The 19,730-nt window shown below is 34.7% G+C and overlaps 1 protein-coding gene across 1 annotated transcript; it reads right to left on the bottom strand.

Moving 5' to 3' along the window:
* Positions 1-1,193: 1,193 nt before the first annotated feature.
* On the bottom strand, positions 1,194-7,490 carry LOC143070746 (universal stress protein YxiE-like). Its single transcript, XM_076244914.1, has 4 exons — positions 7,339-7,490; positions 3,124-3,231; positions 1,970-2,088; positions 1,194-1,637 (listed from the first exon to the last, which is right to left on the bottom strand). Exons 1-4 carry the CDS (start codon positions 7,418-7,420, stop codon positions 1,446-1,448), a joined length of 501 nt encoding a protein of 166 aa, XP_076101029.1. The 5' UTR covers positions 7,421-7,490; the 3' UTR covers positions 1,194-1,445.
* Between the last annotated feature and the right edge of the window lie 12,240 nt (positions 7,491-19,730).

The raw sequence follows: 19,730 nt of genomic DNA, 5'->3' as shown, positions 1-19,730 counted from the left end.
TCCTTAGGAAACGAAAACCGTAAGTTTCTATGTGGCAAAAATTCAGCAGCACCTGACTATGGTATATAGTCAAGTCAGCATAACAAAGATTTAGTTAGCAAGTGTAAAATAACGGTGTCAATGATGACTAAATATGTATTCCACTTGACGTATCCACAACACCGTCCACTTTTCTTAATTGTGATATCACCGAAAATTGTGATATCACCGAATGCGACTTATCAACAGAATTTACTGGCCGTTTTAACCCGACGAGTGTTACCAGTAGAGTATGACTTGAGCACCAGAGTTAATCCATGGGGCTGGTTTTGCCCAATCTTGATCCCCCCAAATACCATTGACACTTCAATACATCAAAATTACAGTTAAACATAGAAACATCTTAAGCAATAAAGAAAAATACAATATTTAAGATTCATATCTTAAAGGGAGAGAGAGATGACTTTTGAACGATATTAAAATAAAATAGCTACATAAACATTCAATTCATTCCTAGAAACAAGGTTACATGTATGTTTGCTGAAGAGCAACAAAAACAAATGGCAATATTCAGATGTTATTTTCGAGTTGTCATAAACGAGGAAGCGAGGACGGAGTTCTGGTTTCGACAACTTGAGTATGTCGATGGTCATACCATAGAGACAACATAGTCCAATATTTCTTGTAAGATGCAATCATATCATCTACCAATAATTCTGTATGCAGCAACCATCAACCAAGATGTTTTGCTGTAAGCTCTTGAATATTGTACTAATACCGATAGCTAAACTGTGACATGAGTGTCAATAGATCTTCAAGTTTTTAAATAAAGGCCTCTGACAAACGCAATTGCAGACTGACTGAAAGTAAGTATATCTAAAATGAATAGAGAACTTTAACAGGTGATATAAAAGAGTTTAAAACTTAAACAGTTTTTTCAGTGTTTCACCCAGGAACGTATTTGTAATTGTTCAGAATGTGTGGTATAGGTAAATATGATAATTGGAACGCATATTAATACAGTATAGTTAAGGTCAAATTGGACCAATTCATTACAATGGGTGTTATACCTTTTTAAGTGACAGTATATAGGATATACTTAAGAATCCACAAGCACATGCTTCAGGATTCGATAATGAAAATTTTAGTAATTTTTTAATAATTTCTTTGTGAAATAAATCCTGAAAATGTCATAAGCAAAGCCAAAGGCAGAGTAAGCAGAACCTAAATTTAAGAGAAAAATGAACATTTATTACAATTAAATATAGCCAAGCCACAACCATGCATTTCAGAGTATTAATGTTGTGTATCTTGTGGAATGACTTTCTATTTAGAAATACCGGTAACACTTTTGATCATTATTAGATTCGGAAACATAAACAAGTCTAAGTCACTGGTCCCGTTGACATTCTTTGCCAAGTTTACTGATTGTCAACTAATCAATGGAGATGTAGACAACAATGCTGTCAACCCCGATATACCAGTACTGGAACAGTGGCATGGTGTAAAATATAGTCACTGACACTTCCTAGAATTGTCCGTCTGATAGCTCCGAGTCCGCGACTTCCTAGAACAATCAATGACGCTTTACATTCCTCAGCAGTCGTTACTATTTTGTGACCAGGATCTCCTTGCACACGTATCACTTTACCTTCAATCTGAAATCAACAATTTTGATACATTTTAGTACAGCAAAAACGTGAACATTTTTACACTCCAAGTGACATTGAAAGCGGACTAAACGACCGGCCAGTCTCTGTTTTTTGTTGGTCATTGTGAAAATTGAATACTATACTTCTATGTTATAAAATTGAGAATGTAAATGTGGAATGTGATAAAGAAACAACAGCCCTATATAAGATCAAAACACAACCGAAGGCACCAAAACATATCAATGAACTAAAATTAAAAACCATGCTAATATACTGAGGATACGGAAAAAGTAAAAAAAATATACTTCTATCAACTGGAATATTTTCTTACTGCTTACCTCGTATTTTTTAAGGAGTTCTTCAAGTTGACTGCATAGTTTAACTGCATCGTTTGTTTCTTTTTGGAATGCCTTTTCTATAGCTTGTAAGTTAAGAGATTGGAAAGAAGAGAACAAAACTGAAATGAATCAAATAGATTATAATCGTTTTAACGGTTTTGGATATCACAGATCATCATAGAACAACATTTGCACCAAATAATACCAAAATTAGTCAGACACTGTTGCCAGATAAATAGATTTCATAACATGGATTTTAGACCTGTATTTCAATCAAAATTCTCAGCAACTTTTTGTGCGATTATCATGACTATGAAGAAAAACAGACCAAAAAATTTGAAAAAAATGCTGGTTCGCAAGTTTAAATAACTATCAGGCTTGTAATTTTGTACACCAGACGGACGCCATCCCGAGTTGGAATAACCGTTTCACAAATGATATCGCGGATATGTTCCGTACTTCGTAACTACAAACCGCTTCCCTTATGAATGTGCCCTACCGAATTAGACTATTTACCAAATTTGTTATAACATAAGCAACACGACAGGTGCCACATGTGGAGCAGGATCTGCTTACCCTTCACTTCCGAAACACCTGAGATCACCTAGTTTTTGGTGGGGTTCGTGTTGCTTCTTCTTTAGTTTTCTATGTTGTATCATGTGTTCTATTGTTTGTCTGTTTGTCTTCTTTCATTTTTAGCCAGGCGTTGTCATTTTATTTTCGATTTATGAGTTTGACTGTCCCTCTGGTATCTTTCGTCCCTCTTTGAAGAGCATTGAGGGCAAAAAACTCCGAAAAGTTTTTGGCAAATACAGCTACGGTAATCTATTTTTTGGGTAGAAAATCCTTAATAAGTGCAATGTCCAGTTAACAGTTGTTCTTACGAATTTGAAGTTGATGTTGTAAATTTCATTTATCAAATGTTATAAGTGAAAATTAAAAACAAATATGTATATGAAATCCTGGCTTTTTGCAATAATTAACACCCTCCATAATGTATTGAGAGATCTGGTTGAAACTATTGAAGAAATAAACTTGGAAAACAATATACAAGTACCATATGATAGACAAGGTCTGGCGAACAGACAGACAGGGGTTGAACAATATACTCTGACGTTTTGTCGCGATAAAAATAAAAAGATTTTCATACTGACCTCCCATTGTCATGTGCTCTGTACATCCCATTGCATGATTGGCTGTATGGTGTAAACAATGTATTACCAGAACTTCGTCGTCTTTTCTATAAATATTCTTTGAAAACCCTGAAAAATCGTTAACTGTACATATTTATTTGTCGATTGCTATATTACTATGCTTTATCTTTTGTAATTGTAGCTAAATATGTAATAGCTGCATATTTTTAATCTCATCTTTTTCTTATTGTAGATACGAACTTAGACATTTTTTGCTAGATTTCTTTTGGCAACATAAAGAATTGCCAAAATTTAATAGTAAGATTTTATGTGAAGAGAGCATCTGGTTCCAATCCCGATTTTGGTAGGGGGCCACGTTGCTCAATGTTGGAAAATTATTGCCTGTTGTCTGTGTTTTAGTCGATCTATTGATCTATTCAATGATTGTACTTTCATGTCATGATAGAAAAAAGTATAGAACACGAATTTATAACCACACGATCCGAGTAAAATGTTTAAAAATTCCCTCAAGAGTATATCCTGGGTCCGCTCATATAGCCGTTATAAAATCTAAAAAAAAAAAGAACAGTGAATTTGGACTGCCACTCGAAAATCAAAGTTTATTTGGATAAGGACACACATTTAGCCTGGGTACAGAGAGCGTGGCATTCTCTTTTCGTGTGGCATCGAACTTACGTCCCTATTCTGACCGCGGCTGCGAAATTGTATACTTCCCCTCTTTAAATGATTTACTGACAGTCGTTAGAAGACCTAGAAGTGACCGTATTTCTACCACTCGTCACCTTTGGGGGAAATGATCGGGGGGGGGGACGACTTCCTATGTACACAAGATGATAGGACGTGCCTCTGGAATAGCTATAGGTCACCCTTTCAAACTTAAAAATATGTGAAAAGTAAAGTAAATATGTATAAGGCCTATAAAATTCCTCTAACTTCTTCGTCTGTAAATTCAGTCTCTCGGTGTTCGGGCCGGCTGTGTTTTTATCAACTTATTTAATCCCACATTCTACGCCACATGAAACCCGAACAATATGGGAAAAGGTAACATTTCCCTACGCAATATATGAACGGGATACACTTTTTGAATCTAAAATATAAGAAAAGGTTCAGTGGGTAACAGAACTCCAACTGCACCCTAGCAAATAAATATTGTAACCATGGTAACGTGACCAAATAAAGGAACGACAACGAAACAGACGGACGGACATTTTAAAACATTTATATGGCACAACAATGTATCCTGTGGTAAATCCCATGTACTAAATAATACGATATATATTTACAAGTTTATTCACAAACTGTACATTACCTCAGACCAGAGACTATTGACAAATATAAATAAATTTCTTTTCGTTACAAGGCTTAACGAATACCGTTATGCGTAGTTAGCGGGAATTAAATCATTCGACGGTTTGCATTCAATCAGTCTACAAGTTTAATTCAATTGCTGTTAAGGTCTGTTTGACTTTTATTTTGTTTTTGTTTAAAAAACACTTGTTGTTCTATAGGTACTGTCTTTCACACGTATATTAAGATTATTCTTATAGAATTTTACAATTCAATAGATGCACATGTATACTTCCAAAGTTGCGAATTGTTTCTAATTTTTGTAATTATATTTTGTAGATTGTTCAGGCTGTTGATCATACTTCTAGTGAAGAGAATGTGATAAGGACCGTTTTTTGGCGTAACACCTGCCATTTTAATTTTCTTTTCCACATGTTATTATGTTCCGAATGTATTATTAAAAGACTGGATGCTGCAAACCTACATCCCATAGTATATTGTGTTTTGTGTTATTTAGCCTTGTATAGAAAAGAAATGCTTTATGTTCGGTTGAACCCGTGAAAAAGAACATAACTGTTTATACGTGTACAGAGAAAATAATGACCGACGCATGGTTAATTCGACTGATGGCTAGCTTTATAATCTGCAGTAAACGTTTAACTCTCAGACTTAACCCCCAATCCCGCCTGTAGGCGTGATGGCGACAACCATTCTTTGATGGCCCGTATGACCCTCCATACCTTTTTGGAACTGCCCAACCTGAACTGTCAGGATAGCAGGGACTTCAACCAAGCAGTTCATGGTCAATAAGGCAACGACCATTTTCTTATCGGGGGGGGGGGGGGGGGGGGGGGCTGGGATTTTTATTGTGTTTATAATTTTTTTTTTCAGAACCTTCCTCCGACAAAATATTTTTTTTCTTATGAGAAGGAAAGCAAATTTTTTTTTTCCTATAATGTGGAACAGAAATACAATTTTTTTTCACAAAACCATAAAATTAACATAAAATTCATTTTAATTTTTTAATTGATGTAAAATGTAAAGTGCATGGCTTTGTCTATATCCTGGCATTGGCTGTTGTCTCAGTTGTTTTTTTTTAGCCCACTTTCTACATTATGATATTCTCGGAGTCCGTCATACAGGTATCCTTAAATTTTAATACTGCAATTGAAGTGGCCACCATTGCCATATGTAATGGCAAATAGTGAGTAGCTCCAACTTATAAAATCTACTGTTTCCAACTATGATAATTGACATTCCATTGAAAAAAGTGGTAAAAAGAATGATACAAACGGAAAATACTACCAGTATACAAGTCTGTATCATACACAATCAGGGCTATCTTAAAAGACTGCTTATGATACCATATCTATTCCAGTTATAAAATGACCATTTCATGTTTATAATAGTTGCAGTTTTAAGTATGGTCTTACAGTAGTAACATATATATGCGGGCGATTTGGAATTCTTATAAATATTTCTGGATCAAACACTATTATAGGAACATACAAAAAGTGATAAGGTATAAAGATCTATAAATAGAAATCTTAGCTTAATCTGTATACTGGACAGATGTTTATAATCTGCAGTTTCACTGTCTCGTCTGTTGTTAGTTTCACCATTCTCTAATTCAGCAGTGCAAAAAAAAAATTTCAAGCAGGTGACAGCATACATTTTTTTTCAGCTTCAGTGCAAAATATAATTTTTTTTTCGGTCAGCTAGGCCATCAAAATATTTTTTTCAAAAAAATCCCAGGCCCCCCCCCCCCCCCCCCCCCCCAGATAAGAAAATGGTTGTTGCCTAAACTCTTCTCAGACGTCTGTTTATGAAAATATGGCACTTTGAAAGCTGTTTAAGAGTTCAAAATCGGAAAAACATGAAAAGTAGTCAAAATCAGGTGGGGGTGGGCATCTTTTGATGGCCACTACGTAACTGGTAGTCATTGTAGGTATAAACTATTATCGTAAATTCATGCATAGGTGGTATAGGAACACAAAGAGGTATAATATGGCCAATAGGAGACTAGTCTGTGAAATCTAGGTCACCGTTTTGTCAAAAATCCGCAAAAACAGACATTTAGGCAGACCTGACTTAACAATAATAATTCGCCAGCAAGACACTTAAGTCCCATAAACTCCCAGTTAGCATGAATGGACTGCTGTATCTATAGGGTAAGACTTGAATGACAAAGAAACACAGTCTGGTCAATGTTCACCTCTCAAGGTCGTTTTAAAATCGGAAAATAGACGGAAAATGACCATTTTTCAGTGGGGGTGGGTTCAAACCCACGAGAAAATCTTCCACCTCCCACCCGATCCCCAACCATGCCATCCGCCCCCAAATCTCAATATATAGTTTAATAGATGAGCATCAGTTACAGCATCAAGAGTCTCCTAATTTGCATATAATTTGCATATGATTGCAAATGTTCGAAAATGCCTGATTTTCCAGAAACCTCTTGGGGGCGAATGAGTTAATGTACTATAGTTACATATTTACAAAACATTAAATCATTACAGTAGGGCTATATTGAAGTGCCTTTTCCCCTTATTCCCTCGGAAAATTAAACTTCATGACGACAATGCATTCAATTTGTCAAATATTTATCACAATTTTGAATAATATTTAATAAAAAAACAACATGCAACCCCATCACATAAGGGCTCAAATATTGGCTGTAACCGGCTTCCCTAGCTTACATTTGTGTGTATTTGTGTATTTATAGATTCGTGTCAAAGGTCACGTACTGGCCTTCACTAGAATGAAGAGAAATATAATTATATGCTTCAATCATAATTTAAAGACATTTCAATTGATCGATTACTAATCATGTTTTGCTCACACAAGAATCGATGCATAAACTGATAAAAGACTGTTGGTAACGTTACAGCGATCTGACAAAAAGACTGCATGAGCACTGAAACTCACATTGCAAGGCCGATTCCGCTTCGGTGCTACCATCCATCGCCAAAATAACCACTCTTTTCTGCACCGAATTTTCTTCATCCATTTTATTTTGTATAGAGCAATCGGCTCAGTGAACTTTACAATCGGGATATATTCAATATATCAGTTTTGTATGGCAAGCAGCCCTTGTCACCATATCGTTGATATTTTTCCAGTATTACTGGCTTACAAAACCATTTCAACGTCATACTAAATAGGAAGAGAACTCTTTAGATGTTTATAGACAAATATGAACAATATAATGCAATTTACTTCCGGGTGGGCCGGGAAAATAGTAATTTTTTGATTGATTCGATTCAATTTTTCTTAGAATGTCCACTCTACATTAACTTTAGACATTCAACACTTAGCTGATATCTCCATAGAACATATTTTATTTGGAACAGACGAAATTGCTGTTGAACAAAACACAATCCTTTTCAGAAATGTACATAGTTATATACGCCATACAAAAAGATTATTTGATTAATATTGCTGTATCTTAAAATGTACTCGTATCCAACTATTATACTGTTTAAACATACTATATCTATTGTATATATTTTTCATATTGTACTGAAATATATAATTGCTGTCATCTTGAAATTTTGTATATTGTACTGATATGGAGAGGATTATCTTAAGTTGTTATAACTTGTATCCAATCCTATCTATAATACTAAAATTACGAGGTCCAATTTGTCAGCCGTCATCACGTAAAAACGACGAATCAAAGAATTCAACTTTATATATAACTAATATAGTACAAAGGTGTAGATTAAAAATTACACCAGTCCAGGCCCTTTTGTTTTCCACGTAATTAATATTGCCAATAATTAAGAAGTTCCGGGTCGAGTCCGATACCGATACCAATAGTATATTCACCTGTTACCGATTACCTTATCTGTACGTTCCGCATCTGACAGGCGCACCACCAAACGGTGTTTTCAGGATTAATATGCTATATAGTATTACACGGGTCATAATCACAGGGTTGACACTACTTAATTGTCAAATTGTTACCTATTGTAGTATTTTAATCAGTTAGACTTTCTAAGATAACAATACGAATACTAAAAATCTGGACCAAAATAAGGCGTATAGGTACAGTTTTCAATTTGTTAGCGGGCATGACGTAAAACAGCGAATCAAAGAAATCAACTTTATTTATAACCAATATAGGACAATGCTGTTGATTAAAAAGTACTCCATTCCAGGACCTTTTGTTTTCCAAATAATTAATATTATCAATAATTGATAAGTTCCAGTTCGACGGGTTCAAACAGAAAGATTTGAAAGCAGAGAAAACTGTATATCTTATAATCGGCATGACTTTATCAGATGACAATACTAATACTAAAATAAGGCTTGCGCATAGTTATATACTTTAATTCAGTCACGGACCCGCGATATCACGGGTGTGTTCTAGTTGTATATATTTAGACAATAAAATATGTTTAAACAAGCAATTTGTTTCAGTTTTTTACATCAATAATTCACTGTTGTTTTTCTGTGTAATTTGTTTAAGGAATAGAGTGTTCGTGTTCTATGGTACTGACAAATATTTTGGTAATTCCTGTATATAGATATAGGAAGATGTGGTATGAGTGCCAATAAGACAACTCTCCATCCAAATAACAATAAAATTGAGAAAAGAAATGGGGAATGTGTCAAAGTGACAACAACCCGAACATAGAGCAGACAACAGCCGAAGGCCACAATGGGTCTTCAATGTAGCGAGAAACTCCCGCAGCTGTAGGTGTCCTTCAGATGGCCCCTTAAAAAATATGTATACTAGTAAAGTGATAATGGACGTCATACTAAACTCCGAATTATACACAAGAAACTAAAATTAAAAATCATACAAGACTAACAAAGGCCATCTTAGGCTCCTGACTTGGGACAGGCGCAAAATTGCGGGGTTAAACATGTTTTAAATTATGAGATCTCAACCCTCCCCCTATACCTCTAGCCAATGTAGAAAAGTAAACGCATAACAATACGCACATTAAAATTCAGTTCAAGAGAAGTCTGACTCCGATGTCAGAAGATGTAACAAAAGAAAATAAATAAAATGACAATAATACATAAATAACATAATATGAATGACCGTCGACAAATGGAGACAGAAAGGCCACATCCAGCAGGCAGGTTGCAGTCTGGTCTTGATAAAGTATTCAATATATCAGTTCGGCGAACAGACATTCCGGTCAGACATGCAAACCCCGGCCACAAAAAAAAAATAAAAAAAAATACGCCCGTTTTTATTTATCATGTTCATTTAATGCTAAATAATTCTGTTGTAAATTTTTGTTTCTAATAGCAAACTAGAGGCTACAGAGCCTGTGCCGCTCACCTTGGTCTATGTGCATATTAAACAAAGGACACAGATTGATTCATGACAAAATTGTGTTTTGGTGATGGTGATGTATTTGTAGATATTACTTTACTTCAAACACTCTTGCTGTTAAAAGTATATCTATCTATTAAAGTATTATGCACTGTGCCAAGTAGTTAGAGAGAGAAACATTTTGTAAAATTTATGAAAATTGTTAAAATTGACTATAAAGGACCATTTTGCTCATGTTGACTTATTTGTAGATCTTACTTTGTTGAACATTATTGCTGTTTTAAGTTTATCTCTATCTATAATAATATTCAAGATAATAACCAAAAACGGCAAAATTTCCATAAAATTACCAGTTCAGGGGCAGCAACCCATCAACCGGTTGTCCGATTCATCTGAAAATTTCAGGGCAGATAGATCTTAACTTGATAAACAATATAACCCCTTGTCAGATTTGCTCTAAATGCTAAAATGGTTTCAGAGTTTTAAGCCAAAATCTACATTTTAGCCCCTATTCTATTTTTTGCCATGGCGGCCATCTTGGTTGTCTGGCCGGGTCATCGGACACATTTTTAAACTAGCTACCCCATTGATGATTATGGCCAAGTTTGGTTAAATTTGGTCCAGTAGTTTCAGAGGAGAAGATTTTTGTAAAGTTAACAGACGACGCCGGACGCCAAGTGAGGAGAAAAGCTCACTTGGCTCTTTGGTCCAGGTGAGTTAAAAAGTGGACAAGATTATTGTTTTCAATCCAGTTCCGGCCAGAACTTGTTTAAGGCAAAAATCAGAGTCATTGTTTCTCTAAAATATCTAAGACTGCTTCCTCAAATCAAATGGTTCGTACCTTAGACTTTAAATCTATCTAGAGCGTATAAAGACTTGGGATCATTATTCAGCTATGTTATTTTAATAGTGCGGTGACAGAAGTGTAAAAAGTCGTCTAGATCGCGAGTTTAATCTCCCCAAATAACACACGGCTAAAAATGGTCTTAACTTAAAGACAAATATGTCTTCTTTAGTTTTTGCCCTGTCGTCAGAATTTCGTACGGTCACTTTTTTTTTAAAAGTCGTTTTAATGACTGGTATATTATATTGGAGAAATTCAACCCCCCTTTTTCAAAATGAAAAAATGTGTATGTTTGCTTACATTTAATTGAAATAGTTTTTCCTGAAGCTATTTTTATATGTCAAAATATTCCATTCAGTATTTTATTTTCTTCTAATCTATAAAATTTGCGAAGTTTAGACTATTTAAAATTGAGGTAATTTTAATTGCAAATTCACACTCAAACTTTAGTTTCCTCTTCATAGTAGTAATAAAATTTATCCCATAATATTTTAAGCATATAATATTTAATAAAACTAATAAGTGATAAAAATTTCGGAACCAACATATGAAAAAAACCTGAAGAAATCAATGGAAAAAGAATAGAGTAAAAATCTTCAATTTCAACACGGAACTCAATCACTTGCCTTCCGTCACATTTTGTGTATTAGTCAATAATTTGCTCTCAAATGATATATGAAATTACTACCTTTTCGCTATTATATACACATATTTTCAATTAAAGTGCACTGATATATGCCACTTACTTTGTTTGTAACGTAACGGTACCCAAATTGCACCTATTAAGCCAAAATAGTAAAAATAATCTTACAAGATTTCCTAGAGACCGTAAACAATTTGTATTTTTATGATTTGATACTATGCACATCTTTCAACATAAGTAAAACTATTTAGATATGCACAAAACGTTCACAGTATTTATCAACAGGTGAAGTGTTTACTGAAAAAGCAAAATGTACTGAAACGTCGCCATGCGACGTCACCAAAACGTCATCTTTTTAAAATGATCAAATACAATATGTTACAAGTCTCCATTTAAAAACAATAAAGAGTAAGCATGGACTAATATCCAATTGTTCAAAATATTTGAAGAAATTAAACAAAAGCTCTGTTATAAGAATTTTGACAGTGCGAATTTTAGCATGGATGCAATTTGGGTACTCCTCATTTCCGAATCATTGATGGTTTGGAGGTCAGTTTAGACCAATTTTTCTATGATTCCATATGGATTAACAATCAAATTGGTGTACCTATATAATAAAGAAGGATACGGCTACAAAATAAACACAGAATGGAAATTTTTTTCTTTATCATAAAAAAACGTAGGTGAAAAAACTGTCAAAATAGGTGCAATTTGGGTACCGTCACGTTATTATATGTTTATATTTTATGTTTTTTCGTTATAAAACATCAAATATATACTTTGTCAGAAAAGTCTTATTGTAAAATCAAAATAATTGACGGATAGTTTCAGTAAATATTCCGTGATATGTCAGTCCTTTGCAACTTTTTTTTGCTCCGTTAATTCCAAAAAAAAGACAAAGGTCGTAACATTTTATGCAGTGCACCCTTTTTCACGCTAAGAGCGCTTGTGTAACGTCGGTGGTTACCTGGGCGTTTGTTTTTCACTAAAACGCTTGAATCCAAGGTAAACAACAGTATTTCAAGGTGATTTCATCGTGAAAATTACAGATGCCGTCGTATTGTTGTGTCCCCGGTTGCAAGGAAAGTGGAGGTCATAAATTCCCGAGTGACAAGGAACTAAATTTAAAGTGGAGAGTGGCAATAAGAAGAACAAACGAGACGAAAGGACTTTGGAGACCGGGAAAACATGATATTGTGTGTCATATGTTGTTGTTGTCTGGTAAATTCCTCCGTTGACTTCGGAGCACCCTGTCGTAAACAGGTATAAGGAAAAGATTGGTGGTGGTGTTCGGAAAAATAGAATTAAATATATCACTAAAAGTTCCTTTGTCTAAACTATTGTCTCACACGATATTAAGTTCACAGATTGTTATTATACATGTAATTTATTAAGGTTCACTGCCCTAAGATTGTGTAATTCATAGATTAAATTTCTGCTGATTTCTTCAATGTCTCTGACAATGTCACTTTGTATTTCCATAAAACCCATTCTGGTTAACATTGAGCAATCCAGAATACAGTGCATGAGAAGCTCTTCGTCGTTACATATTTCTTCTGCTGTGTCAGTGTTGATTTTCCTAGCCAAAATCTGCTTTAATAGAGCTAAATGCTTTGATCGTGGTGACTCTAGTACTGTGCATTTAAGGATGAAATGGCATCTGTCCTCAGTGTGTGTTTTACAAAGAAGGCAGGTTTCAGACACTGCATGTTGATTGAATCTTTTGCGATCAGCTTGGAGAGTGTAGGTACCTGTGAGAAGGTGAGCTTTGATTGTGGCTTTTGAGATGTCCCTGATGTTGTTCTGAGTTGTTTTCCAGATATTGTGTGGATGTTTGGTAGCCAGGTTCAGATATTTTAATGATTTTTTCTGTTGAATCTCATCTCTCCAGGACTCTTCCCAGTATTTGTTGATAGCTGAATCGATTTGCTTCTTCCATAGGGTTTTACTTGGTGGATTGTTCATAATTTCGAATGCTGTTGGAAGGCTATATTTCTGTAGGATGATCCTTATATGTGTAAACCAGCTGTTACTTTTTTCATCCTATCCTTCATTGCTAACTGCCGTCTGGCAATCTCATGTTCTATGAACTCTGGGTGTGAAGCAATGTTGAAAAAGGTGGTCAAGGAGTTTCGCTCTATATGGACTGTAATTGGAGTTGTCCCTAGTAAAGCATACACTGCAAGGTTAGCGCATCTGCCAGGGAGCCCTTGGATCTGTTTCAGTAGTTTCCGCTCATAGATTTTCAAAGCGTTGAGTTCTTTTTGCTGTAATTTTACTACTTCAAGTCCATATGTTATTCTGGGCCTGCTAAATGTTGTAAATATTTTATTCGTTACTACAGGATTGATACCATTTTTACCGTGTAAGCCAGCTCCTAGTAAGGCATACATTGTACGTCGTCCTTTCTTTATTCTGCTTTCGATATCATTTTTCTTGTTGGCATTTCTCACTATCCCAATATGAGTTGTTTCCTGGACTTCTGCTATTGTTTCGTTTCCAATTTTCCATTCCTGTGGCTCCCTTCCTCTTTTGGTGTTAAAGATCACTGCATCGCTTTTGGAGGAGTTTATTGTGACTTTGTCTATTTTGGTTGAGTCGTTCACTATATTCAGTGCACACTGTAGATCTATAGGGTTAAAAGCAATCAGAGCAATGTCATCAGCTACTGTAGGTGCCCCGATAAATGTTGTTCCAATTTTTGCCCCAGCATCGTGTAGTTGTAAGGTTTGGAGAAGCTGATTGTTGTATCTTTTATACAGGGATGGTGAAAGTTTTGCTCCCTGTCTAATGCCTTGTTTTGATTGGAATATTTTGCTCAGGTTGCCTTTCCATTTGACCTTGGCATTTGCTTCTGCAGCTCATAATCATTTCACACTCTCTGATTACAAGAATTAGGTTAGTTTACCCTCATTTATTACAAAATGTGTTTGTATTTTTAAAACTTGTTACAATTTAAATTGATGCATGCAATTTAAAGGAGGAAACGTCGGATTGGTTTTAATAATTAAAGTATTTTAAAGATATATCTAGCTGCTACCCAATGACAAATTTAAATGACGAAATTGGCATAGACATACATGTAGTGTTAGATTTTGTTTCTAAAAAAAATAACTCTTTTTCTTGATATTATGTTACGCGGCTTTTTTGTGCTTATGTGGCAGAGTCATATTTGATTGATATATTAAAATATGATATTGTTGATTATTAATTTTATTGCAGTGTTTGATAGTTTAGTTACTCATTGTTTCTATTTCTAGCACTATTGTTCTAGTATCATTCTCTTTTTTGTAATAATGTATTGGAAAGTTAACCAAAGAGTTAGATTTGAGTGCTTTTAGGACTTATTTCAGTATATAGATATCTAAAGGAATAAATATGAATTGTAGTTATTCCCCTTTGCCCATATGTTATATGTACTGTCTTGTCATGTGAATATTTATTATTTGTTATTATATGTTGTAGGGTCTTAAATATTTGTGTATTAAAAGAACAGAACCCTGGAATAGTTTTCGTTGTATTTGACCAGAAATTACCCCGTTACACTTATGTTAGACATGTTAGTAATAATCCATAATGAGTCAAACCATATGATATTTTAGTTTGTTCTTATGTTGTGCTGTTACACCACTGTCCCAGGTTTAGAATGGTTCCGTAAGCGCTCACGTTATCCTGTCACATTATTGATGAACCTGACTAAGTTAAGAATTAACCTCTGCAATCACTGATGATTATTGTTGAACTGCTGTCTGTCAATTTTGTTTAGTTTTTTTTAATGTTTTATTCATAAATCAGGCCGTTGGTTTTCTCGTTTGAATTGTTTTACATTTGTTAGTTCGAGTCTTTTTACAGCTTACTACATAATATATGATATAGGTTTTACTAATTGTTGAAGGCCGCTCGGTGACCTATTTTGGTTACTAGTAACTTCTACGTTATTTTGGTCTCTGGATGAGAGTTGTCTAATTGTCAATTATGCCACATCTTATTATTTTTATATGATTGAGTTTTTCCTGAATTCGTTATCTGTGTTTGTATGGAATTCCATTTGGTTAATGGCGGAAAGAATGAACATTTAAAAATATCTTATCTTATCTTATCTTATCTTTTATATTACCATTTATATGTTGACGTGGTATACCGTCAGATAGTAACACCATCGTAAATGATATAACTACTTTGCATAACAATTAACAATATGAATAATAATTTTGAAGAACGTCTTGTATGCTAATACAGCCATTAGGTATCATGGGCACAGCAAAATGATATTCAGAATTAAGAGTGTATCTAATCCCGACTGATCGATGTGTGTAGCCGATGTTTTTTTTTTTTTTATTATTAGATACGTTTTGCACTCTGCATTACACCAACAGCATCATAACATATTTTCCTTAGCTTTAACGGAAACGAGAAGTATTTTCTATACTGTTAACTGATAGGAAAGGGAGATTGCACTTTTCATTGAACCTATATTTAAGACTAGGAATACTGTTCTTATTCTTTTCTTTAATTAGGAAGGTTTCGTTGTACACAGGAAATTTCTGAAGTATGTATCTCGAAACTGCTACTATTGTCGCCTATGGGGAATTAATTGGGTTGGTTTTTTTTTCGCAATTTGTACCACATATACATTCGTGTTGTGGTAGTCGGTTAAAACTTAAGCATCCGTGATTTCTGGTTCGCTGCTAATATTATGGTACTGCATGACTGCATGACTGCAGACATATGTTGATTATATATAAGTTTATACAAAAAGGTTTGAACTGCAAGCAGGGAAGGACAGTTGGACTGTCATTGAATATTGGACGAAAAGAGTTTGTTGAGCATGTATTTTTTTTAGCAAAGGAACAATGCATTGAGACTGAATTCGTTAGTTGAAGCAAGGATTTCAAGATACAAATCCTTGGTTGAAGCACCAATAACATTTAGCTTAAAACACAGAAAAGAAAACACAATCTCTGAAATATCGTACACGTGTTCTTATAATCTTGTACATAAATAGGGCAAGTTCAAAATTTAAAAAAAGTCACGGGTCTTGTTGTTATTTTGATTCTCAACTGAGCATTATTGCCGATTTATAGTTGTATGAAGCAGGTCTGTACACGTTTTTTTGTTTAGCGGCATTTTGTCCAAGGTTATGGCTATCTTTCTGATATTGTTTTACATTTAACCCCTTTGTTTTGTTAATTTTGTTATGATTTACGTTGCGTCATAGATCAAATTTATTCGTTCAGTGTTTGTTCACTTGTTTTTGTTTATATGTCTTTTGACTGCGTTTAGCCATTTTAATTGATATTTTATAGTGTGTCTTTCTATGTTGTTATGTAACAAGAAGCTGAAGGTTGGGGCCTATTTTAACGTTTAAACCCGCTGCATTTGTTTGCACCGGTCCTAAAGATATGAACCTGATGTTCAGCGGTTGTCGTCTGTTGATGTGGTTGTCGTTTTATATTTTTTTATACAGATACGACCGTTGGTTTCCCTGTTTGAATGGTTTTACACTTGTCATTTTACGGACCATCTATATAGCTTGCTGTTCGGTGTCGGCCAAGACTCCATGTTAAAGACCGTACTTTGGCCTATAATTAATGGTTTACTTTTATAAATTGTGACTTGGATGGAGACTTGTCTTATTGCCACTAATACCACATCAATTCTTATATCCTATTGATATACCGGTACTTTATCCTTCCATCTTCAATCAGATATAATCAATTATAATAAATTTGTACATTTAAATTAAATTCATTTAGCTGCATGCGTTGTTGGAAATACCGAAAGTCAGCATTATTTTCATTTCTAAAAGTTTTCTACTTTTGTTTTACTATACGATTCTTTTAAAGACTTCAAAGCGGACCATTCATAGTATGCGACCAATTTTTGGATGTGCAGTTAAATCAAAGATATTTTTTACAGAATTAGGCAATAAATATAATATGCATGACACCCCTTATTATTTCACATTAGTTGTAGCTCAGTCAATTACACTAAAGGGGCATGATTTCGAAGGAGACCACTATCTAGCCGAGACTAAATGACATATATACTCGTATACTATATAAGCAACTACCGGTCACCGTAAGTCTTTCACATTTATTCGTTCATTGTGTGTTAATTTGTGTTACTACGTTTTTTGATTGAGTGAAGTCTTCCATTTGATATTTTATAGTGTGTCTTTCTATGTTTTGATGTTATATTATTGTCTCAGAAAAGGTAGAAGGTTTGGTACCATCAAAACGTTTAATTCTGCTGCAATTGTTTGCACCCGTCCCAAATCAGGAATCTGATGTTCAGTAGTTGTCGTCTGGTTATGTGTTTCATAAGTATTTCTCATTTCTCGTTTTTATATAGATTAAACCGTTGGTTTTCCCGTTTGAATGATCTGACACTAGTAATTTTTGGGGCCCTTTATAGCTTGCTGTTTGGTGTGAGCCAAGGATCCGTGTTGAAGGCCGTTCTTTAACTTATAATGGTTTACTTTTATAATTGTTACTTGGATGGAGAGTTGTCTCATTGGCACTCATACCACATCTTCCTATATCTATTTCAGCAATGAGAAAGAACTTGAAGAAAACATATCGCATAATGTAGAAAACGAAAATTATTAGTTCATTGGAGTCCATTATCGGCATGAGTTTTGTCATAAACAGATAAATTCAGTTCTATAATACAGAATATTTACTGTTCTACTGGTATTAAGCCAATCGCAACGTCTTGATTAAACTCTTTTGAAAATATAATAATGTTTATCGGTTTACTGATAATACAGGTTTAATAAAAGCTAAAATTCCGCATTTATTTTAGAGTCTTCCCTTTTAAGTGAGATTAGGAAGGCCGAGAACGGATCCAGCCGGAGACAATTGATTTTTTGACTTAATGGAGTATAGCAAATATCGTAGAGGGTGAACTTTTCGACTCTTTATAATAACACAATATTGCAGTGGTTGTGTCCAGTTATATCGTGAACTGTTATTGCGATGAAACGTTTTTCCGAGTGCTTTTAAATTGAGGATGAAACATTTTTATATAAATACTTGATGCTGATTTGAAACAGACAGTGCTATAGTTTTTACACATCTTATAAAATGCTGATATCTTAATGGTGGACGTTTACTAACTAAGAAAGGAGAAAACTTTAATTTCTAGAATTCAACTGTAATAGCATATAGATATATGCGTTTCCAAGACTAATTTCTTTTTTATGAATTTTGATATTTTTCATTGTGTGTTAGTATTATCTTTAATAAAACAGTTGTCGCAGTACTGGTGCAGTGGCGGGATCTGGCAAGATGATGGGGGGGGGGGGGGGGGGGGTCCATGACCCTATAATTCTACGTTAGACCATATGTTAAAATATTCTACTGTGGTACCACAGGGAAGTTGTGTTTCTCTTGTTTACCATAGCGGCCGGTTCATCACTGTTACCAGTTTTGAATTTTATCCTCCGAGTACCGAGGAAGCGTTATTAGAGTTATGGCCTAGCGTCAGTGTGGGGTCGTGCTCCTCGTTCACTCTAATTTTCCTTAGAGGAACTTTTGTTACTTCTGCTACCAGAAGAACACCTACTTGCCAATATTAAAAATGCCGGCGGTTTGTATCGTCTTGCCAGACCTCGTTTACTGTTTTTTTCCCTGTGGCCGATTTGATTCCACATAAGATTTCTTGAATTATTTAGTATTAAGGAGTTGCGGAATGATTGCCTATGAGACAACTCAACTGTACAAACGACGTTGGTATCAGCATCTAAAGGTACCCGTACAACCTTCAACAATGAGCAATCTTTAATTAAAGAAGTCTTTATCTTCCGAAATGTTGCAATGGACCGTGAGCGCTTGTAACAATGAGTATTTGTCCAATTGACAATTTTAATAGAAAATAATGAAAACATTTTTTACTTTTATTTGAATACCATTCACCGAATTAGATATCCAGAAAACATGCTGTAGTGAATTTCCCGACCTCCCCCATTATGCTTGATGTATACTTTGTCGCCTTTCTCAAGTTGTAATACCATATTAAGGGTCCCCATATTATGACCTGTATAACCTGGATAAATAGCTACTGTCCTTTCCTTATTTTTCCACAAGAAAACTCGAAGTTCCCTTTTGTTTTGTGTCATTACAGTGCATGAGAATTGATACACCCCTGGTTTTGGAGCTGTGTATACTCCAGTTATCTGATCATAATCATTATTGATGTTCGTCCAAACTTTGTTAAACTTTAAGATTTCACCATTTCCCAAAGTTTTTGACGCAGTCAGTGGACCGTGAAATTGGAATCAAAAATCCAATTTGGCATTTGAATTAGACAGATCATATCATAGGGAACATGTGAACTAAGTTTCAAGTTGACTGGACTTAAACTTCAACAAAAACCACATTGACCAAACTCTTTAACCTGAAGCGGGACATACGGACGGACGCACAGACCAGAACACATAATGTCCTACTATCGTAGATAGGGCATAACAACACAGCCGCACACAGTTTAAGTGTAAATAAAGCATGTATATCGGTTTATTCATATTTTAAAAA

This window comes from Mytilus galloprovincialis, chromosome 4, assembly GCF_965363235.1.
Source record: "Mytilus galloprovincialis chromosome 4, xbMytGall1.hap1.1, whole genome shotgun sequence".
Lineage (NCBI taxonomy): Eukaryota > Metazoa > Mollusca > Bivalvia > Mytilida > Mytilidae > Mytilus > Mytilus galloprovincialis.
This window is presented reverse-complemented; position numbering and strand designations above follow the sequence as displayed.